This window comes from Schistocerca serialis, chromosome 8, assembly GCF_023864345.2.
Source record: "Schistocerca serialis cubense isolate TAMUIC-IGC-003099 chromosome 8, iqSchSeri2.2, whole genome shotgun sequence".
Classification (NCBI taxonomy): Eukaryota; Metazoa; Arthropoda; class Insecta; order Orthoptera; family Acrididae; genus Schistocerca; species Schistocerca serialis.
In genome coordinates this window covers 105,840,830-105,865,386 of record NC_064645.1, presented here as the reverse complement: position 1 = coordinate 105,865,386, position 24,557 = coordinate 105,840,830, and the positions used below count along the sequence as shown (strand labels likewise).

Sequence of the window (24,557 nt, the reverse complement as noted above, 5' to 3'; positions counted from 1 at the left end):
CTTTATCAAAGTCGGAAACGTGATGGTACGCCTTTCTCCTCCTTATACGAGGCATCACAACAACGTTTCACCAGGCAACGCCGGTCAACTGCTGTTTGTGTATGAGAAATCGGTTGGAAACTTTCGTCATGTCAGCACGTTGTAGGTGTCGCCACCGGCGCCCTTGTATGAATGCTCTGAAAAGCTAATCATTTGCATATCACAGCATCTTCTTCCTGTCGGTTAAATTTCGCGTTTGTAGCACGTCATCTTCGTGATGTAGCAATTTTAATGGCCAGTAGTGTAGGTACTGAGGTGACAGAAGACATATCTCAAAATGTCGTGTCGGACCTCATTTTACCCGGTTAAGTGCACCAACTCGACTTGGCATGGTCTCAAGAAGTTGCTAGAAGTCCCATGCAGAAATGTTGAGACATGCTGCTTCTACAGCCGTCCGCAATCCGAAAGCATTACCAGTGTAGAGTCTTGGGCACGAACTGGCCTCTCGATTAAGTCGCATAAATTTTCGATGGGATTCGTGTCGGGCGGTCTGGATGGCCAAACCATTCCCTGGAATAGTCCATATTGTTCTTAAAACCAATCGCAAACAGTTGTGGCCCGGTGACACAGCGCATTGTCATCCGCAAAAATTCCATCGTTGTTTGCTGCAAGTGGTCTCCAAGTAGCCGAACATAGCCATTTTCAGCCAATAATCGGTTCATTTGGACCAGAGGTCCCAGGCCATTCCATGTAAACAAAGCCCACAACATTATGGAGCCACTACCAGCTTGCACAGTGCCTTGTTGATAACTTGAGTCCATGATTTCGTGGGGTCTGCGCCACACTCGAGCTCTACCATCAGCTGTTACCAACTGAAATCTTGACCTGATTATGCCGTGATTTTCCAGTCGCCTAGAGTCCATCCTATGTGGTGACGAGCCCAGGAGAGACGCTGCAGGTGATGTCGTGCTGTTAGCAAAGGCACTCGCGTCGATCGTCTGCTGCCATAGCACATTAACACCACACTGTCCTAAAGGATAGGTTCATCGTAGGTCTCACATTGATTTCTGCGGTTATATGAAGCAGTGTTGCTTGTCTGTTAGCACTGACTGACGCCGCTGCTCTCGGTCGTTAAGTGAAGGCCGTCGGTCACTGGGTTGTCGTTAGCGAGAGGTTAAGTATGAAATTTGGTAGTCCTCGCTCTGTGAGGCTCGGAATATTGAATTCACTAACGATTTTCGAAAGGGAATGTCCCAGGTGTCTAGCTCCAACTACCATTCTGCGTTCAAAGTTTGTTCTCCCAAAGTGAGTTCACAGTCACGTCGGAAACTTTTTCAAAAAAAAAAAAAAAAAAAAAAAAAAAAAAAAAAAAAAAAAAAAAAAATGGCTCTGAGCACCCCGGCCGGCCGGATACCTTTTCACATGAATCACTTAAGTGCGAATGACAACTCAGCGAATGCCCTGCCCTTTTATAACTAGTGTATGCATTACTACCGCCATATGTATATGTGCATATCGCTATTCTGTGACTTTTGTCACCTGGTGTGCAATGACTCGGCCCAGTTTGGCATGGATAGCACTAAGTAGCACTGTAGACGACGTTACTCGAGGGTGAAAATAGCTTTAGCATTTCGTGTCACTATCAACAAACATAGCTCGATGAACCTTGGACCATACACAGAAATAGCTGCTACAGTACAGAAAGTAACTGAAAGAATACGGTCGCGCGGGGTAGCCGCTCGGTCCGGGGCATCTTGCCACGGTTCGCGCGGCTCCCTCCGTCGGAGGTTCGAGTCCTCCCTCGGGCATGGGTGTGTGATTTGTCCTTGGCGTAAGTTAGTTTAAGTTAGAGTAAGAAGTGTGTATGGCTAGGGACCGATGACCTCATCAGTTTGGTCCCATAAGACCTTACCACAAATTTCAAATTTCAATTTAACTTAGCCTCAATCTCTCAACGTTGCGAGAAGGCGCCAGAAACAGCAAGTAGTTCGCATTCCAAGCCAAACTGTCGAACCCATTTCCCCTGTTGGGTAACTACCTAGGTTAGGGACACGGCCGTGCGGGATTAGCCGAGCGGTCTCAGGCGGTGCAGTCATGGACTGTGCGGCTGGTCCCGGCGGAGGTTCGAGTCCTCCCTCGGGCATGAGTGTGAGTGTTTATAATTTAGGTTAAGTAGTGTGTAAACTTAGGGACTGATGACCTTAGCAGTTAAGTCCCATAAGATTTGACACACATTTGAACATTTGTTTAGGGACACGCAGGACACCGAAGTGGCATCAATTACAAAGACTTCAGCCAAGCTATGGACCTACACGAAATTATTGTTATTATTATTATTTTCTAGGATTCTTGTGCGTACAGCATGTGCAGAGGCTACTGAACGTGACTTTCTTTAGCTCCAGAAGATGTTTTCAGTTTAAATTTTCGTCCACCTGTTCAACTCAGTGACGCACGGACTTGACTATACAGTAGCATTAAGAGACTGTTTAAAAAAAATCCTTTAGGAAATTATTGAACATTTACTCCGCTTTCGTTGATTCTAGTACTTGTGTTACTTAGAAAACCCCTAGTTGCCCTAGAACAAATATCTAGGAAACATTGGTGGATCGAACATGGAACCTTGTGGACCCAATAATAATTCTGCTCTCGATCCATCCTATCTGTCCCGATTAGTTGATTTTTTAGTACAGCTTCCGCATTTATTTGCTAAACTTTTGAGTTTCATAGTGTTGTCCTAGTAAGAACACAGCTGAGAGCGGCCGGCCGTCTTGTTGTTGTTGCAGGAGCCGATGTCGCCGCACAGCCAGCAGAAGTGGTCGCTCATGGGATCGCGGGCGGCCGTCGACGCCTTCCGGCACTCGCGGCTCAAGCTCACCGGCGCCGGCTCCAGGACCTCTGCCGAGAGTAAGTACTCCCCACACTCACTCCAAAAACAAGCCCACTCCGCACTTGCAACATTTATTTTTCAACGCTGAATTAAACTTGAAACATTTGTTAATGTTATGTATGTTACTTGAAGATTACCACTGTGTGCAGTTCAATCAATGCAGTTTAAATTTTGTCATTTATTCACTTTCCCACCGAGGACGAAGAGACCAATGTCATTAATTAATTTACTGTCTAATAGCGAGTAGGTGCATCACACACCAATAAATTGTATAATAAACTATGTGATCAAACGTATCCGGACACCTGACTTAAAATGACTTACAAGTTCGTGGCGCCCTCGATCGGTAATGCTGGAATTCAAAATGGTGTTGGCCCACCCTTGCCTTGATGACAACTTTCACTCTCGCAGGCATACGTCCAATCAGGTGCTGGAAGATTTCTTGGGGAATGGCATCCGGTTCTTCACGGAGTGCTGCACTGAGGAGAGGTATCGATGTCGGTTGGTGAGGCCTGGCACAAAGTCGGCGTTCCAAAACATCCCAAAGGTGTTCTCTAGGATTCAGGCCAGGATCTGTGCAGGCCAGTCCATTACAGGGATGTTACTGTCGTGTAACCACCCCGCCAAAGGCCGTGAATTATGAACAGGTGCTATCTTGTTGAAAGATGCAATCGCCATCCCCGAATAGCTCTTCAACAGCTTCCCAAAGCAAGAAGGTGCTTAAAACATCAATGTAGGCCTGTGCTGTGTAGTGCCACTCAAAACAGCAAGGGGTGCAAGCCCCCTCCATGAAAAACAAGACCATACCATAATACCACCGTCTCCGAATTTTAGTCTTGGCACTAGACGCGACGTTCGACGTTCGCCGGGCATTCGCCATATCCACACCTGCCATCGGATCGCCACACAACGTTTTTCCACTGTTCAATCGTCCAATGTTTACGTTCCTTACACGCAGCGAGGCGTCGTTTGGCATTTACCGGCGTGATGTGTGGCTTATGAGTAGCCGCTCGACCGTGAAATCCAAGTTTTCTCTCCTCCTGCCTATCATTGTACTTGCAGTGGATCCTGATGCAGTTTGGAATTCCTGTGAGATAGTCTGGATATATGTCTGCCTATTACACATTACGACCCTCTTCAACTGTGGGCGATCTCTGTCAGTCAACAGACGAGGTCGGCCTGTACCCTGTACGCTTTTGTGCTGTACGTCTCCCATCACGTTTCCACTTCACTATCACATCTGAAACAATGGGCCTAGGAATGTTTAGGAGTGTGGAAATGTCGCGTACAGACTAAGACACATGTGACATCCAGTCACCTGACCACGTTCGAAGTCCGTGAGTTCCGCGGATCACCCCATTCTGCTCTCAAGCGGTGTCTAATGATTACTGAGGTCGGTGATATGGAGCACCTGGCAGTAGGTGGCAGCACAAGGCACCTAATATGAAAAACGTATGTTTTTGGGGGTGTCCGGATACTTTTGGTCACATATCGTAAATACTTCAAACATACGAGTCTTACTTTGACATAGAATTGTCATCAAAATATCTGTTTCTTAACATAAAACTCACAACAAACTAGATAGTTATTATAGAACAGTATCGAGATCACCCGTGATCTAGGGGCGGCTCCATGCAATTGGACTAGTGGACACTCCACTATGCCCGAAATGTCACCAAGTGGATGACGACCATCACCGCTTAACTTGTATCGCGGTGGAGGACGTCTGGCTCCTAGGAAGACAGGTGCTGGCTTGCTACCTCCGTGTGACCCCGCAACATATTACACCTGCTTCCTTCTTACATCCGGAGAGTGACTACTTTCCGGCGACTAAATCACAGTCGATCATCTGGATCAAAGGTTGGACGATCGCGTACCTCTATGGGGATACTGCCACGTCGCGACTTGACTTTTGGTATTTCTTGCAGCAAGCCCACAGTGAGGTTCATAGATGGTCACACTATCGGAAAACCTTTGCCAATTATCTTCAGGCAGTCTTCCTTGACCCCCCACGCAGTTGGAATGTGCCGGGTGCAGTCGGTGTGCACATTTGACAGCTGATGATGAACCTCACGCTTCTCTCACCACTCACTATGTAATGCACATACTATACGATGAAATGGTCTATATGTTCCTTTTAACAGAGTGATCCTTATTGAAAATAAATAAATAAAAACAACATCCCTGTTCCTTTCAATTTGTGATTTGTTTTAAAATCTTTTGTTTTCTTTCTTTTTGGCAGAGGATGCATTTCATTTAGTGTTTGTAAAAAAAAAAAAAAAAAAAAAAAAAAAAAAAAAAAAAAAAAAAAGTGGTTAGCTTTCAAGTCCTGTAATCACCGGGTCGCTGGATCGACTCCCACTAGGCAGTGGGTAAATTACGTGTAATAAAAAAAAAGTGGACAGAGTTTAAAAAAAAGTTGGTAGAGCACTACCCCGCGAAAGGCAAAGGTCCCGAGTTCGAGTCTCGGTCGGGTTCGATCCCCGCCACTGTCTAAATTTTGATAAATAATCAGCATTGGCGACCGAAGACTTCCGGCATAAGAAGTCAGCCTCATTCTGCCAACGGCCTTGTCAAAGAGGGCGGAGGAGCGGATAGAGGTTCAGGGCACTCTCTTGTCCTAGGGGTGGGAAATTGCCTCTAAAGGCGGAAGAATCAGAAACAGCAACGATCAACGACATGAGGATGCAGAAGGCAATGGAAACCACTGCATTAAAGACACGTAACGTGTATCCACAGGACATGTGGCCTGTAATTGAAGAAGTGTCATGATGATCTCTCCATTGGCAAAAGATTCCGGAATAGTCCCCCATTCGGATCTCCGTGAGGGGACTGCCAAGGGGGTGGTTACCATGAGAAAAAGATTGAATAATCAACGAAAGGATAACGTTCTACGAGTCGGGGCGTGGAATGTCAGAAGCTTGAACGTGGTAGGGAAACTACAAAATCTGAAAAGGGAAATGCAAAGGCTCAATCTAGATATAGTAGGGGTCAGTGAAGTGAAGTGCAAGGAAGACAAGGATTTCTGGTCAGATGAGTATCGGGTAATATCAACAGCAGCAGAAAATGGTATAACAGGTGTAGGATTCGTTATGACTAGGAAGGTAGGGCAGAGGGTGTGTTACTGTGAACAGTTCAGTGACCGGGTTGTTCTAATCAGAATCGACAGCAGACCAACACCGACAACGATAGTTCAGGTATACATGCCGACGTCGCAAGCTGAAGATGAACAGATAGAGAAAGTATATGAGGATATTGAAAGGGTAATGATGTAAAGGGGGACGAAAATCTAATATTCATGGGCGACTGGAATGCAGTTGTAGGGGAAGGAGTAGAAGAAAAGGTTACAGGAGAATATGGGCTTGGGACAAGGAATGAAAGAGGAGAAAGCCTAATTGAGTTCTGTAACAAGTTTCAGCCAGTAATAGCGAATACCCTGTTCAAGAATCACAAGAGGAGGAGGTATACTTGGAAAAGGCCGGGAGATACGGGAAGATTTCAATTAGATTACATCATGGTCAGACAGAGATTCCGAAATCAGATACTGGATTGTAAGGCGTACCCAGGAGCAGATATAGACTCAGATCACAATATAGTACTGATGAAGAGTAGGCTGAAGTTCAAGACATTAGTCAGGAAGAATCAATACACAAAGAAGTGGGATACGGAAGTACTAAGGAATGACGAGATACGTTTGAAGTTCTCTAACGCTATAGATACAGCAATAAGGAATAGCGCAGTAGGTAGTACAGTTGAAGAGGAATGGACATCTCTAAAAAGAGCCATCACAGAAGCTGGGAAGGAAAACATAGGTACAAAGAAGGTAGCTGCGAAGAAACCATGGGTAATAGAAGAAATACTTCAGTTGATTGATGAAAGGAGGAACTACAAACATGTTCCGGGAAAATCAGGAATACAGAAATACAAGTCGCTGAGGAATGAAATAAATAGGAAGTGCAGGGAAGCTAAGACGAAATGGCTGCAGGAAAAATGTGAAGACATCGAAAAAGATATGATTGCCGGAAGGACAGACTCAGCATACAGGAAAGTCAAAACAACCTTCGGTGACATTAAAAGCAACGGTGGTAACATTAAGAGTGCAACGGGAATTCCACTGTTAAATGCAGAGGAGAGAGCAGATAGGTGGAAAAAATACTTTTAAAGCCTCTATGAGGGTGAAGATTTGTCTGATGTGATAGAAGGAGAAACAGGAGTCGATTTAGAATAGATAGTGGATCCCGTATTAGAATCGGAATTTAAAAGAGCTTTGGAGAGGACTTACGGTAAAATAAGGCAGAAGGGATAGATAACATTCCATCAGAATTTCTAAAATCATTGGGGGAAGTGGTAACAAAACGACTATTCACGTTGGTGTGTAGAATATATGAGTCTGGCGACATACCATCTGACTTTCGGAAAAGCATCATCCACACAATTCCGAAGACGGCAAGAGCTGACAAGTGCGAGAATTATCGCGCAATCAGCTTAACAGCTCATGCATCGAAGCTGCTTACAAGAATAATATACAGAAGAATGGAAAAGAAAATTGAGAATGCGCTAGGTGACGATCAGTTTGGCTTTAGGAAAAGTAAAGGGACGAGAGAGGCAATTCTGACGTTACGGCTAATAATGGAAGCAAGGCTAAAGAAAAATGAAGACACTTTCATAGGATTTGTCGACCTGGAAAAAGCGTTCGACAATATAAAATGGTGCAAGCTGTTCGAGATTCTGAAAAAAGTAGGGGTAAGCTATAGGGAGAGACGGGTCATATACAATATGTACAAGAACCAAGAGGGAATAATAAGAGTGGACGATCAATAACGAAGTGCTCGTATTAAGATGGGTGTCAGACAAGGCTGTAGCCTTTCGCCCCTACTCTTCAATCTGTACATCGAGGAAGCAAAGATGGAAATAAAAGAAAGGTTCAGGAGTGGAATTAAAATACAAGGTGAAAGGATATCAATGATACGATTCGCTGATGACATTGCTATCCTGAGTGAAAGTGAAGAAGAATTAAACGATCTGCTGAACGGAATGAACAGTCTAATGAGTACACAGTATGGTTTGAGAGTAAATCGGAGAAAGACGAAGGTAATGAGTAGTAGTAAAAATGAGAACAGCGAGAAACTTAACATCAGGATTGATGGTCACGAAGTCAATGAAGTTAAGGAATTCTGCTACCTAGGCAGTAAAATAACCAAAGACGGACGGAGCAAGGAGGACATCAAAAGCAGACTCGCTATGGCAAAAAAGGCATTTCTGGCCAAGAGAAGTCTACTAATATCAAATAACGGCCTTAATTTGAGGAAGAAATTTCTGAGGATGTACGTCTGGAGTACAGCATTGTATGGTAGTGAAACATGGACTGTGGGAAAACCAGAACAGAAGAGAATCGAAGCATTTGAGATGTGGTGCTATAGACGAATGTTGAAAATTGGGTGGACTGATAAGGTAAGGAATGAGGAGGTGCTACGCAGAATCGGAGAGGAAAGGAATATGTGGAAAACACTGATAAGGAGAAGGGACAGGATGATAGGACATCTGCTAAGACATGAGGGAATGACTTCGTGGCGGGCCGCATTAAACCAGTCAGTAGGCTGATGACAAAAAAAAAAAAAAAATCGAGATCAAGATCTACTATCTCATGATTTACGTATTTCTGCGTCGGTACTTATTCATTAAAAAGTGTTTTTGGGCTTATTAGTCCATTTGCAGATCACACGTGACTAGCGTCCTCGAAGTTGCAAGTGTTGAAGAAAATCATACCAAGAAAGCTGCAGATATTAACTGCTTGTCGCATTAACAGAATAGGCAGGTAAACGTTAAACCATGTGTCTGACATGTTACAATTAACTTTCTTAAACTCTTAGAGGCGTTTACTTACTGGAATTTGGTAAGTATGTAAATCCAAGATGTTTCAAGTGCATGTAAACAACATTTCACGAGAGACACTAGAGCTAAAATGTTCAGTAAACGAAGCGCATGAGCTCTGAAATACGTCACAAACGACGTATGGGTAAAAATTCTGATCCCAAATGGCGCACAGCCAATAGTTACGTAACAGAGAATGATGGTAATCCGATGTGTATAAAAACAGCTCAATAATAAATAGATACAGTATTAAATTTCACAGAATCTAAAAACACTAAATTGTGGAATGAACAACGCCAGGTAATGTAAATACCAGAATTAATAAAATGCTTCTGCTCCTTCGTATTTTATTTATACAATTTCGTTTTCGATGTGTTGGTTCTACATTAATTTCTACAGTAACTGAGTCATGATTTTCAGTCATTCTTTCATATTCTTCAGTAGTGTCGTTTATATTTTGCAGAGACACACCTCTGCACTAAAAGGGTAGCATAAGTGATCCACAAATGACTCTACAATGTCCTAGAAATCTATTTGTTGTAGAATCACAGAACATATTCTGAGCTCAATCGTAATGAGGTATCTAGAATAGAATGACCTTCTCCATACCAGCCAGCATGGATTCCGGAAACATCGAACGTGTGTAATTCACTTCGCACTTTCTCACGTGACGTACTGAAAGTTCAGCCATGGATAATGTCACGTACAGGCGATTTCCGGAAAATATTTGTTTCAGAACCACACCATCGTTTCAAGCTGGACTCAACTGGAACCGTTGTGCCCACCGACTGTGATGCAATCCAAACAGGAAGTAAGTGAACAAGAGGCGTCTAAACGCACATGTTAGTACATGTCCTTAGCATAGCTAAATGTTAGCTATGTACATGCTAAACTCATGTAATAAAATGGGCGTTAGGAAATGTGTTCGTCTATGTGACTCACTTCATGTGCATCGATGATAGCTATACCGTAACTGAAATCCATATCTGCTATAAAATACAGATTAAATCGCGACTAATTGTTGACTTCTTTCCTGTTTAAACACCTAAGCTTATTGTCAGAAGTACGATCGTATGGGCGGGAGGCGTATCATGCGAAGCTTATGACTGGAATAACGCTTTCGTGGTAGGGAGAACGTAGCATCTCATGTTGCATGGACTGTCATGGACAGATGTACAAATAAATTCGGACGTGCTGGAGTGAAGTGTGCCTGGTTCCTCGCTATTCGTGTCTATTAATGATCTTGCAGACAATATCAGTAGTAAGCTCAGACTTTTCTCAGTTGATTTCGTTATCTGTAATGAGATACAGTCCGAAAAAGCTGCACAAACATTCAGTCGGATTTTGGCAATATCTTAAAGTGGTGGAAAGACTGGCAACTTGCTTTAAATGTTCAGAAATGTAAAATTATCCACTTCTAGAAGCGACAAGACATAGCATCCCACGATTCCAGTATCAACGAGTCATAACTGGAATATGTCAACTGATACAGATACTTGAGTGTAAAAAAGTTTACATGGACATCAAATAGAACGACCACATACGTTCAGTCAGAGATGAAGCAGGTGGCAGACTTTGGTTCATTGATAGAATAAGTCTAAAAAAACAGATTGCTCACAAATATCCGTGCTGCCCAACCTAGAACATTGCTTAAGTGTGTGACACCCGTCTCAAATAGGACTCACAGATGATACTGGAGGTTTGCAGAGAAAGGAACCACTAACCGTTTGATCCGTGGGAGAGTGTCACACAGATGCTGAAGAAACAGAACTGGCAGTCACTTGAAGACAGACGCAAACTATCCCGAGAATACCTACTTGCGAAGTTTCAAACACCAGCTTTAAGTGATGAATCTAAGAATATTCTGCAACCCCTACGTATTGCTCCCACAGAAATCGCAAAGACAAGATTAGACTGTCTACAGCACACGCACAGGCGTTTACGAAATCATTCTCCCGTGCTCATCAGTGAATGGAACAGGAGGAAACCGTAATGACTGGTACAGTGGGAAATATCCTCTGCCATGCACTTCACAGTGATTTGCAAAGTATAGATGCAGATGTAGATGTAGGTATCGGCGAAAAATGAGACAGATTGGGGTGGAGTGTGGGGAATAAAAGAAGTGGAGAGAGAGATTAATTGCATTTGATAGATCACTCGTGTAACTGTCATGAAGTTTGGCAAAACAAGCTTAGAAAGTGAGCATTCTGAAACCTTGAGGAAGCTCGTTCTCGTGAGAAGTAAGTCATGATACAAAGCACTTTAAATTTAAAGTGCGTATTCAGTATGCATCTAAGCAGAACTTCTGTCAACCGTATTGATGAATAATACTGAAATCCGAAATGACAGCTATCAGACTGCTGGTAAGAATAGCTTGCGCGTCCGACTAGCCGTGAGTAGTTGAAGGAAGCACCAAGAGATGTCGCCATGTGTCCGACTGCTCGCCAGTTGGCAACGATTAAAGGTGTGAAAGCTGTTCAATGCACTTTGTGTAGCCTTAACTGCTGGCTGACAGATGGACTCACATATCCCTCTTTCTGTTCCATAACATTCTTTTAACTGCATATCCAATCAAGGAACCATAATCTAATAGTGTCACACCCCATAAAATACGATACTCCAGTGGTTCCTTATTCTTTCATGTTCCGCCTTATGCAGTACGCCTTCGACATGCGTTCGTTTAATTACAGTACCTGCATGGCTGAAAAGTATTTTCCAAAATGCTTACACACTACTCCACCCTATAGGTCATGTTTTCCCTCCCCAAATCCTTTTATCCCCGAGCAGGACTTTAACTCTTAATCGAAAGTTCAGTGACTTTGTTTCTTCAGAAGATCGCCAGCATTTCTGTATTGTGTTTTAAATACATATCTTGGTTTTCATTTGTTAGTCTTTCAGCTTTCCGTTTAACCACAAAGATTGTCAACAGTTCAAATGTTTTATGTAACTGCCAACAAATTTCTCTCTTCTTTCTCGATTTTATTAGTCATCTGTAAACTTTTAAGCTTTTAATCACTTTTGCATTTGTTCCATAATTACTAATATTTTCAAAAGCTTTTTACTGAAGAGGGCCTGATAGTACTGCTGACAGCCCACCTTCCGCCCATATGCGCTGAGAGGAATAATGTCCATTACTAAACGATGAGACAAAACAGCAATAGAGATAAAATGATCAGAAACGTGTAGCCGATTTACTTCACACTCGAGAACAATGTAAACACATTGCCCCCGTTGTATTGCCAAATGACTAACAATGAACAGAGACGTCTCCGCATCAAAGTCAGCACATGGTTCAAATGGCTCTGAGCACTATGGGACTTAACATCTCAGGTCATTAGTCCCCTAGAACTTAGAACTACTTAAACCTAAGGACATCACACACATCCATGCCCGAGGCAGGATTCGAACCTGCGACCGTAGCGGTCGCGCGGTTCCAGACTGTAGCGCCTAGAACCGCTCGGCCACTCCGGCCGGCGCATAAGAATCATCGGAACCTTTTGCTGAGTGGTGACTTCAACTGCGTCTTGCGTCTCGTTGATCAGTGCCCACATTTTAATTATAGTCGTCATCTCTATCAACTGGTTAGTACGATGCGTTTGATGGGTGTTTGGGAGCACAAATTTTCGATTTTGGCGAAATTCACCCTTTTTACTGCGACGTCTAGTAGCAGACTTGACAGGTTTTACTTGTACATTGTTTTGTATTATCAGATTCTTATAGCCGACGTCATTCCTGCGCCTTTTCACTGATCGCTGTGCTGGTGCAGCAACTAACAAGCTCGCTCGACAACCCTTGAAATATTGTCGTGCTCAGCGGATGCTCAACGACGTCCATCTGATGGGTCCTTTGCTGCCGTGATTGGTTCAAATGGCTCTGAGCACTGTGGGACTTAACATCTTAGGTCATCAGTCCCCTAAAACTTAGAACTACTTAAACAAAACTAACCTAAGGACATCACACACATCCATGCCCGAGGCAGGATTCGAACCTGCGACCTTAGCGGTCGCGCGGTTCCAGACTGAAGCGCCTAGAGCCGCACGGCCACCCCGGCCGGCTGCCGTGATTGGTGCTGAGTGGGAGTTTTGCCTCCTGTAGGTAAAGTGTTACTCATCCTTATTGGGATGATGGTTTGAGTATGCAAAGCCACGAATCAGAAAAACGCTGTGGGTTTTGGAACAACATCTGTGAAGTCATTACACGTTTTTTTCTACCAAGGATGTGCTTTTTCATAAGTTACTTCTACTCAGATCCTCACTTAATAACTTAATAAACCACTGTTTCACAATGCTCTAGCAATTTTTTCTGCACAACATCTTGGAGAGGTGAAACACTGTAAACTCTGGTGTGCTTTGACAAAGAAGGAAATTTTGACACGGCAACCAGAGAAATGCGTAGAGCTTACTCAACATTCGGCACTCATGACACTTCCCTGAAAGAAACGGTTAACAAACCAGGCGAAAATAAATCGCTGCATTTTCGGCGGAGCTCTGTTTAGATTCTAACGAAAGCAGAGGTGAAAGTAGATCTATTTGAATGGCCTCCACGCAAGTGTGGGCATGGAGGGGCCCCACTTAATATTTACAAAAACGCTATTATGTGCTGCAAGGGCGAGGGAACTTTGGAACACGTATGAGCTTCAGTACACCGTTCTTGGGCAATTATATGCACGAGCTACGGCGAGCAGCTCTCGAGAGATAGAGGTTGTCGTTTTCACGACAGGTCTAAACTGACAGCGGGTGCCTACAGGGTGTTACAAAAAGGTACGGCCAAACTTTCAGGAAACATTCCTCACGCACAAATAAAGAAAAGATGTTATGTGGACATGTGTCCGGAAAGGTTAATTTCCATGTTAGAGCTCATTTTAGTTTCGTCAGTATGTACTGTACTTCCTCGATTCACCACCATGATTTCATACGGGATACTCTACCTGTGCTGCTAGAACAAATGCCTTTACAAGTACGACACGACATGTGGTTCATGCACGATGGAGCTGCTGCACATTTCAGTCGAAGTGTTCGTACGCTTCTCAACAACAGATTCGGTGACCGATGGATTGGTAGAGGCGGATCAGTTCCATGGCCTCCACGCTCTCCTGACCTCAACCCTCTTGACTTTCATTTAGGGGGGCATTTGAAAGCTCTTGTCTACGCAACCGCGGTACCAAATGTTGAGACTCTTCGTGCTCGTATTGTGGACGGCTGTGATACAATACGCCATTCTCCAGGGCTGCATCAGCGCATCAGGGATTCCATGCGACGGAGGGTGGATGCATGTATCCTCGCTAACGGAGGACATTTCGAACATTTCCTGTAACAAAGTGTTTGAAATCACGCTGGTACGTTCTGTTGCTGTGTGTTTCCATTCCATGATTAATGTTATTAGAAGAGAAGTAATAAAATGAGCTCTAACATGGAAAGTAAGCGTTTCCGGACACATGTCCACATAACATATTTCCTTTCTTTGTGTGTGAGGAATGTTTCCTGAAAGTTTGGCCGTACCTTTTTGTAACACCCTGTATATCAGATCTTGCCACAATCTCGGGAAATTCCGGCAAGCTGCGTCTCGGCGCTGTTTACACGAAGCCTATTACTCGGGAAAGCTCTCTGAGAGTAAAAAGCTCTCACGTGTGTACGTGGCGTAAAGGAGACAACTTTTGAACTTGAATCGCACCGTTTCATTAAACACACTTAGGTGGATGTCATGCGAAGAGGTGAGCAGAGTGGTTCAGGGCGGCGCTGGCAGACAAAGCACTCTAGGGACACACGGTGGGCGGGCGGATGCGTCGCGTGCGAGCGGCGGGGTGAAGGACCGCGGTTCGAATTCCGCGCAGGTCACGCTAGCGCGCCGCCCGATCGCATCCGCGCGCCTCGCGTAGCGCAGACCGGCCGGCCTGTGTTACGAAACGAATCCCACACCCTCTGCCGGGGAAAGGGGGGAGCAAGCTGCGTCCGCCAGCTGGCCACACACGGGCTCACAGCCACGCGCTGTGCGTTCGGAACGCTCCCGCGATCCCACAACCCAAAAGGGAATCCCTCTGCACTAGCGGTCGTACAGCAGTGTGGGGCCACAGCACAGAATACAGTGCGCGCAAAATGCCATGGCCGCTAGATACGTAGTCGGCTGGGGAAGCGTGAGCAGAACGGCAGTGGTGGGGGATAGCTCAGAGCGCTGTAGGGGAAGGGACGAGAGCTGGAGGGGAAGTGCCCATCTAAAGTGAAGCCTACACTCCCATTTTTTGTAAATACACTACTGGCCATTAAAATTGCTACACCAAGAAGAAATGCAGATGATAAACGGGTATTCATTAGACAAATATACTATAACTGACATTTTCACCCAATTTGGGTGCACAGCTCCTGAGAAATCAGTACCCAGAACAACCACCTCTGGCCGTAATAACGACCTTGTTACGCCTGAGCATTCAGTCAAACAGAGCTTGGATGGTGTGTACAGGTGCAGCTGCCCATGCAGCTTCAACACGATGCCACAGTTCATCAAGAGTAGCGACTGCCGTATTGTCACGAGCCAGTTGCTCGGTCACCATTGACCAGACGTTTTCAATTGGTGAGAGATCTAGAGAATGTGCAGGTCAGGGCAGCAGTAGAACATTTTCTGTATCCAGAAAGGCCCGTACAGGAGCTGCAACATGCGGTCGTGCATTATCCTGCTGAAATGTAGTGTTTCGCAGGGATCGAATAAAGGTTAGAGCCACGGGTCGCAACACATCTGAAATGTAATGTCCACTGTTCAAAGTGCCGTCAATGCCAACAAGAGGTGACCGAGACGTGTAACCAGTGGCACCCCATACCATCACGCCGGGTGATACGCCAGTATGGCGATGACGAATACACGCTTCCAATGTGCGTGCACCGCGATGTCGCCGAACACGGATGTGACCATCATGATGCTGTAAGCAGAACCTGGATTCATCCGAAAAAATGACGTCTTGCCATTCGTGCACTCATGTACGTCGTTGAGTACAACATCGCAGGCGCCCCTGTCTGTGATGCAGCGTCAAGGGTAACCGCAGCCATGGTCTCCGAGCTGATAGTCCATGCTGCTGCAAACGTCGTCGAACTGTTCGTGCAGATGGTTGTTGTCTTGCAAACGTCCCCATTTGTTGACTCAGGGATCGAGATGTGGCTCCACGATCCGTTACAACCATGCGGATAAGATGTCTGTCATCTCGACTGCTTGTGTTACGAGGCCGTTGGGATCCACCACGGCGTTCCGTATTACCCTCTGAACCCACCGATTCCATATTGTGCTAACAGTCATTGAATCCCACCCAACGCGAGCGGCAATGTCGCAATACGAGAAACCGCGACCGCGACAGGCTACAATACGACCTTTATCAAAGTCGTAAATGTGATGGTACACATTTCTCCTCCTTACACGAGGCATCACAACAGCGTTTCACCAGAAAACGCCGGTCAACTGCTGTTTGTGTATGAGAAAACGGTTGGAAACTTTCCTTATGTCAGCACGTTGTAGGTGTCGCCACCGGCGCCAACCTTGTGTTAATGCTCTGAAAAACTAATCATTTGCATCTTCTTCCTGACGGTAAATTTCGCGTCTGTAGCACGTCATCTTTGTGGTGTAGCAATTTTAATGGCCAGTAGTGTATTAAGTGGGGCCTCTCCATGCCCACACTTGCATGGAGGCCATTCAAATAGATCTACTTTCACCTCTGCTTTCGTTAGAATCTAAAAAGTACTCCGCCGAAAATGCAGCGATTTATTTTCGCCTGGTTTGTTAACGATTTCTAAGTTTCAGAGAAGCGTCATCAGTGGCGAATTTTGAGTAAACCCTGCGCATTTCTCTGGTTGCCACGTCAAAATTTGTTTCTTTTGTCAAAGCACACCAGAGTTAAAACTGTCCCACCTCTCCAAGATGTAGTGCAGAAATAATTGCAAGAGAATTCTGAAACAGTGATTTATTAAGTTTAATACGTGAGGAGCTGAGGAGAAGTAAAGTCAGTAGGTTATGAAAAAGCACATCCTCGGTAGAAAAAAAAAGTGTAATATCGTCACAAATGTTGTTCCAAAACCCACAGAATTTCTCATTTCATTAGCTATCGATCTTTTGACAATGTTGACTGTAATACTCTCTTTCAAATTCTGAAGGTGGCAGGGGTAAAATACAGGGAGCGAAAGGCTATTTACAATTTTTACAGAAACCAGATGGCAGTTATAAGAGTCGAGGGGCATGAAAGGGGAGCAGTGGTTGGGGAGGAAGTGAGACAGGGTTGTAGTCTCTCCCCGATGCTATTCACTCTGTTTATTGAGCAAGCAGTAAAGACAAAAGAAAAATTCGGAGTATGAATTAAAATCCATGGAGAAGAAAAAAAAAAAAAAAAACTTTGAGGTTCGCCGATGACATTGTAATCCTGTCAGAGACAGCAAAGGACCTGCAAGAGCAGTTGAACGGAATGGACAGTTTCTTGAAAGGAGGGTATAAGATGAACATCAACAAAAGCAAAATGAGGATAATGGAATGTAGTCGAATTAAATCGGGTGATGCTGAGGGCATTAGATTAGGAAATGAGACGCTTAAAGTAGTAAATGAGTTTTGCTATTTGGGGAGCAAAATAACTGATGATGGTCGAAGGAGAGAGGATATAAAATGTAGACTGTAAAAGGCAAGGAAAGCGTTTCTGAAGAAGAGAAATTTGTTAACATCGAGTATAGATTTAAGTGTCAGGAAGTCGTTTCTGAAAGTATTTGTATCGAGTGTAGCCATGTATGGAAGTGAAACGTGGACGATAAATAGTTTAGAGAAAAAGAGAATAGAAGCTTTCGAAATGTGGTGCTACAGAAGAATGCTGGAGATTAGATGGGTAGATCACATAACTAATGAGGAGGTATTGAATAGAATTGGGGAGAAGAGAAATTTGTGGCACAACTTGACTAGAAGAAGGCATCGGTTGGTAGGACACATTCTGAAGCATCAAGGTGTCACTAATTTAGTACTGGAGGGCAGTGTGGAGGGGGACCAAGAGATGAATTCACTAAACAGATTCAGAAGGATGTAGGCTGCAGTAGGTACTGGGAGATGATGAAGCTTGCACAGTATAGAGTAGCATGGAGAGCTGCATCAAACCAGTCTCTGGACTGAAGACCACAACACAACATAGCTATCGATGGCCCTTAAACATTACATTATTTCACCGAGAAAACTTGTAGCTATTGGAATGACAAGTAGATAACGAAGTTTTACAAAGTAACTGTATGGTAAAATACTCTCCTCTCTGTGTGCTTCATTTGCCAAAATCTCACTTCGATATCTGAAACCGTTTATGGAATATGAGGAATGTTGTGGATATTTTACTTTGGCTTTATCGCTGGCGTGGCGCGATCGCTAATGATTGTGCTACATCAGATAAGTTTTCTCGAGATTGGGGACAGATAGAAACATCTACCCAACTCTAAAGAAAAATTCTGTATGTTAGCTAAATTTCGTAAGCACCAACATATTATGTAATATGCACCAAACGCAAAATAATCAGTGTACAGCTTTCCGAATTTCGCGCACTGTCTTACTTGCACGTAAATATCGCAATAACTATGACCATTAACGAAATGATGATAAATCACGAATCTGACATATAAAGCTATAAATAAAGCAATAATGAATTTTCTTTTTGCTGAATAGTTTCTGGGAAATCGTTTGAGAAAGATCGTAGGGTGTGCATCTCGATTCTGTCATCGCTGACCGGCCGAGAGGGGGAAAACATTTATCGGCCTCCCCTCCCGAACAAAGAAATGAACTCACCCAACGCTTTGGACGAAAACTGGTCACTGCGCATTGGCCACCTCATCCCGCGCGAGCTACTGTACCTTCTGCAGCAGCGGTATTTAAACTTCTGCCCGATTCGAGTGTTCGTGCAGCCCGCAAGTCTCAGACGTATTTTACAGTAATTTGCTTCTCGCGACTAACAGCAGATTCGAAACACTTCCACTAACATCAACAGCTTCTTAGGAGCGCATTTTTCCTGATGAATAACAAGAGACTGATAGTTTAAGATGTGCTTAATGTGTATCACCATTGGGAATAACAAGCAAAGTATACTTACACAGAAAGTGATAGTTTAAGATGAGATTAGTGTTTATCACCATTGGGAATTCGGCCGTGAGAAGGAGACATGCTCGTGAAAATGACCAAAAATTTGAAAAAAAATTTCTTGGTCTATAGAAAAGAGCATTTCATACCGATTTCAAAAATGTGTAGTTTATGGGCATTATCATTTTCCGTTCGTTCTAAAATTGATGTTGAACATAATGTTTCATAGAGGCCACTCCATCCAATGCATCAGAATACATGATGCATTTTTTGTTCTTCCGTTTTTTCCGTCGTTAGTTACGGATCGTTAACAAAGGTGTATTCTAGAAGGCACTGACTCCCTGAAACAAAATACAGGTACGTCTAGAAGGCTATGATTCGAATGTAAACAAAGATCTGAGAATATATGATTTCGGAATTTCATATGCTTGTGGCTTTGTAGCTATTGTGTGTTGCTTTGTTTCTGTGTGTGTGTGTGTGTGTTTCCTGTGTTACAAATGCCGAGAGTAAACAAATTTAGCCCCAAACGAAAGTTTCGCGGCAACCAGTTCCAAACACAACCGAATAATACACATCAGTTGCTTCAAAAGTCGCCCATGGAAACTGTGTCTACAGGCAGTGCTTCTAGATGTATACTTTCGCTTTCTGAATGTAATAAGAACAACCGTAGTCGTATTGTGAGCAGCAATAACGACCGAGATGTTATTGTGAACCTATATATGCTCTCAAGACTTTTGAAGAGTGCTGTGAAATGTAAATACTGCAATTGTGAAGATGGTATTGACGTTTCTGAGACATTTCAGCAAGGAAGGGTCTTTCAAGTCGGTTAGTGGTTGTCTGTAACTCGTGTAATGTGCACAGTGATACAATTACATCGCCAGTAACTGATAGTCGACATTACAGTGTAAATATTCAGCTTGCTTATGCAATGCGATGTATTGGAAGGGGAAGGAGAGCTGCCCAGACTATTTGTGCAGTGATGGATTTACCTCCACCTCCACTGAAGTTTGACAGATACAATAAATTAATACATAATGCTTTATGTGGTCTAAGTGAACATTCAATGAAAAGAGTAGCAGACGAAGCAGTAGCCTTGACTGAGAATACAGACATTGTAGCAGCATTTGATGAATCTTCTCTGAATGGGGCTGTAACCGCTACAAACCGCTACATTTACTGAAACTGGTAAGATACTAGATTATGAATGTCTAACAAAGCACTGCCAGGTTGTTGAAGTAAATTTACTGGCACCCATGTTTGTGTAAAGAACATTGATGGCCCAAGTGGAATCATGGAAACGAAAGGAGTTCTAAACATTTTTAGAAGATCAGAGGTCAGTCGTGGTATGAGGTATGTAGACTACCTTGGGGATGGAGATTGTAGAGGATACACTACTGTTGTTAATGACAGACCATATGGGAACACTCTGATAAAGGTTGAATGTGTTGGGAATGTACAAAAATGAATGGGAGCTCGGCTGAGAAAATTATGTAAAGACTTAAGTGGAAAAAAAAACTGTCAGACAGAAAACACATGGTTGGTCCAGGTCGTCTTACAGAAAGTGAAATTGACTCAATATTATGGTCAAGCAATAAGGAGAAATGTAGGAGATTTGAAGAACATGAGACGAGGTGTTTGGGCGACATGGTTTCACAGTTTGTGCCGGCCGATGTGGCCGTGCGGTTCTAGGCGCTTCAGTCTGGAACCGCGTGACCGCTACGGTCGCAGGCTCGAATCCTGCCTCGGGCATGGATGTGTGTGATGTCCTTAGGTTGGTTAGGTTTAAGCAGTTCTAAGTTCTAAGGGACTGATGACCACAGATGTTAAGTCCCATAGTGCTCAGAGCCATTTGAACCATTTTTTTTCACAGTTTGTCAACAGATGTAACTCCAACAGGGGAAGATACGTGGTGCAAGTACTGGTTGAGCAATGCTACAGGCGTACAATATACCCACAAATATTCCTTATCACTTGATGTAATGGAGGCAATTAGGCCTATATACAGGGATCTGGCAAATAAAAATCTACTTAGGAAACGTATGCATGGTCTCTCTCAGAATGCAAATGAAAGCTTCAACAGTTGTATATGGGAGAGAATACCCAAAACTGTAGTTCTTTCTGAAGACTGTTGTACTGTATACAATAATAACATTCAATGATGGTGCAAATTTCAAGGATCAATGTTATGAAGAAATTGAACATCCAGACGGTAAGGAATATGGTTTCACCTCTAACTGCTATTGATAAGCGGCAGGTAACCGAACAGAGACAGCTCCATACGCTGATACCAAGGAGTCAAGGATAAAGAAAGAGTAATGAGGATAAGAAAACAGGAGGACAATTGGAGTTTGCAGCTGGAATGTTCTAAACGAGCATAGTGGCAAGCTACTAAATCTGTAAATCTTCTTTTGCGATTTACCGAAAACTTGAATTTTCATCATTCAGGTACACATTTCCCCTAAATCACTGAAGTTAAACTCACAAAAATTGGTGCAGATGTTTAGAATGACCTCCCCTACCTCCCTTGCCTACTATTTCCTGAAAAATTTATAACATGATATTTGAGCAACATTTTTAAATATTTTTGTTGTGGTAAAATAAATTACTTGTCATTTTCACAGATCGGCATTAGGGAAGGAAATTGGAGGCATAAAACCCGTTTGTAGCAAATAATATGAAATGAAATGAAAGCTGTTATAATACAACACAATGAGTAAAAGAAAGTGACATTAGTAAACATTTCTGATGGTGCTTCAATTTGCAATTACTGCTATTAATTAATAGAACTACTAATTTATGTAGGTCACCAATTTATACTAAGATCGGTAGGGGAAGATGTGTGGTAAAGTCGTCAGGACAGGAGAAATTGGCACAGCGTATTTTTTTTTTCTCTGTTTTTTCCATGAACACTGCTGCTGCCTATCGAGAAATGGTTAGACTAGTAACAATACACATCGTCAATGTTGTAAGTGAGACTGACAAAGGAAGTTTGTCACGTTATTTTTTAGTAAAAGCCTTTAAGATTTTGAGTCGATGAAAGGTAAGGCATTTATATTGTTTTTGTTACCTTTTTGGGTTCAAACAACGTCTTTTGGCCTACAAATGTGATTTCCTTCAGCTTGTTGGTGTCTTCTGCTGATCACTAATGCCAGTCGGGTAAAGTGGTCACACCACTCGTCGGGAAAAGTGGCAAAGGTATCTATCCAAATAAGAGTTACCGTGTTTCATGGACTATATTTTTACCATTTTTATTATTATAATGCAAAGCCAGACTAAAAGCATTCTCTTTATGAAACCAGACTCACCTATGAAACCTCTGAAAATCATCAACTGAGCTTTCTTCTTCTTTTGCTTCTTCTCCTTCTTTTTCGTCTTCGTCGTCATCGTTGTCATCTTCATATACACTGAAGAGCCAAAGAAACTGGCACACCTGCGTAACATCATGTATGGCCCCCGCAGGCACGCAGAAGTACGAGGTGCATTCAAGTTCTAAGGCCTCCGATTTCTTTTCTCCGGACTGGAAAGAGATAGAAACATGCGCATTGTTTTAAAATGAGGCCGCGTTCATTGTCAATACGTCCCAGAGATGGCAGCACAGTACGGCAGATGGAATTTTACCGCCAGCGGCGAGAATGAGAACTGTTTTAAATACTTAAAATGGCGATGTTTTCCTTACTTGAACAGCGTGCAATCATTCGTTTTCTGAATTTGCGTGGTGTGAAACCATTTGAAATTCATCAACAGTTGAAGGAGACATGTGGTGATGGAGTTATGGATATGTCGAAAGTGCGTTCGTGGGTGCGAAAGTTTAATGAAGGCAGAACATCGTGTGACATGATCGAGAAAGTGGAGAGAATTGTTTTGGGGGATCGCCGAATGACTGTTGAACAGATCGCCTCCAGAGTTGGCATTTCTGTGGGTTCTGTGCACACAATCCTGCATGACGACCTGAAAATGCAAAAAGTGTCATCCAGGTGGGTGCCACGAATGCTGACGGACGACCACACGGCTGCCCGTGTGGCATGTTGCCAAGCAATGTTGACGCGCAACGACAGCATGAATGGGACTTTCTTTTCGTCGGTTGTGACAATGGATGAGACGTGGATGCCATTTTTGAATCCAGAAACAAAGCGCCAGTCAGCTCAATGGAAGCACACAGATTCACCACCATGAAAAAAATTTTGGGTAACCGCCAGTGCTAAAAAAATGATAGTGTCCATGTTCTGGGACAGCGAGGGCGTAATCCTTACCCATTGCGTTCCAAAGGGCACTATGGTAACAGGTGCATCCTACGAAAATGTTTTGAAAAACAAATTCCTTCCTGCACTGCAACAAAAACGTCCGGTAAGGGCTGCGCGTATGCTGTTTCACCAAGACAATGCACCCGCACATCGAGCTAACGTTACGCAACAGTTTCTTCGTGATAACAACTTTGAAGTGATTCCTCATGCTCCCTACTCACCTGCCTTGCCCCTAGTGACTTTTGGCTTTTTCCAACAATGAAAGACACTCTCCGTGGTCCCACATTCACCAGCCGTGCTGCTATTGCCTCAGCGATTTTCCAGTGGTCAAAACAGACTCCTAAAGAAGCCTTCGCCGCTGCCATGGAATCATGGCGTCAGCGTTGTGAAAAATGTGTACGTCTGCAGGGCGGTTACGTCGAGAAGTAACGCCAGTTTCATCGATTTCGGGTGAGTAGTTAATTAGAAAATAAATCGGAGGCCTTAGAACTTGAATGCACCTCGTACCGCAACACCACGTGGCATGGACTCGATTAACGTCTGAAGTAGTGCTGGTGGGAACTGACACCGTGTAGCCTGCAGGGCTGTCCATAAATACGTAAGAGTACGACTGGGTGGAGATCTCTTCTGAACAGCACTTTGCAAAGCATCTCAGACATGCTCAGTAATATTCGTTTCTGGAGAGTTTAGTGGCTAGAGGAGGTGTTTAAACATAGAAGAGTGCTCCTGGAGCCACTCTATAGCATTTCTGGACGCGTGGGATGTCGCACTGTCCTGCTGGAATTGCCGAAATCCGTCGAAATGCACAATGGGCATGAATGGATGCAGGTGATGAGACAGGATTCTTACGTACGTGTCACCCGTCAGAGTCGTATCTATATCTATCAGGGGTCCCATAACACTCCAGATACACATGCCCCACATCATTATAGAGCATCCGCCAGCTTAAACAGTCCTCCGCTGACATGCAGGGTCCATGGATACGTGAGGTAGTCTCCATGGGTATGGAGACTACGTCCATCGACTCGTCCGATGAGGCATGTTTCCAGTCATCAACAGTCCAATGTCTGTGTTGACGGGCCTAGGCGAGGCGTAAAGCTTTGTATCGTGCAGTCATCATTGGTACACGAGTGTATCTTCGGCTCCGAAAGCTCATATCGACGATGTTTCGTTGAAAGGTTCGCACACTGACACTTGTTGATGGCCCAGCACTGATATCTGCAGCAATTTGTGGAAAGGTTGCACTTCTGTCACGTTGAACGATTATCTTCAGTCGTCGTTGGTCCCGCTCTTGCAGGGTCTTTTTCCGGCCGCAGCGATGTCCGAGATTTAATGGTTTGCCGGATTCCTGATATTCACTGTACAATCGTGAAATGGTCTTACGGGAATACCCCACTTCATCGATAAAATGGTTCAAATGCCTCTGAGCACTATGGGAATTAACTTCTGAGGTCGTCAGTCCCCTAGAACTTAGAACTACTTAAACCTAACTAACCTACGGACATCACACACATCCA

General features: G+C 43.8%; 1 protein-coding gene across 1 annotated transcript in view; it reads left to right on the top strand.

Annotated features, from left to right (window-relative positions):
• Positions 1-24,557, top strand: part of LOC126416506 (uncharacterized) — a 656,753-nt gene that overhangs the window by 273,412 nt on the left and 358,784 nt on the right. Inside the window, exon 2 of the mRNA XM_050084247.1 lies at positions 2,763-2,883. Within this exon, the coding sequence (XP_049940204.1) occupies positions 2,763-2,883 (121 nt within the window). The remainder of the gene's footprint in view (positions 1-2,762; positions 2,884-24,557) is intronic.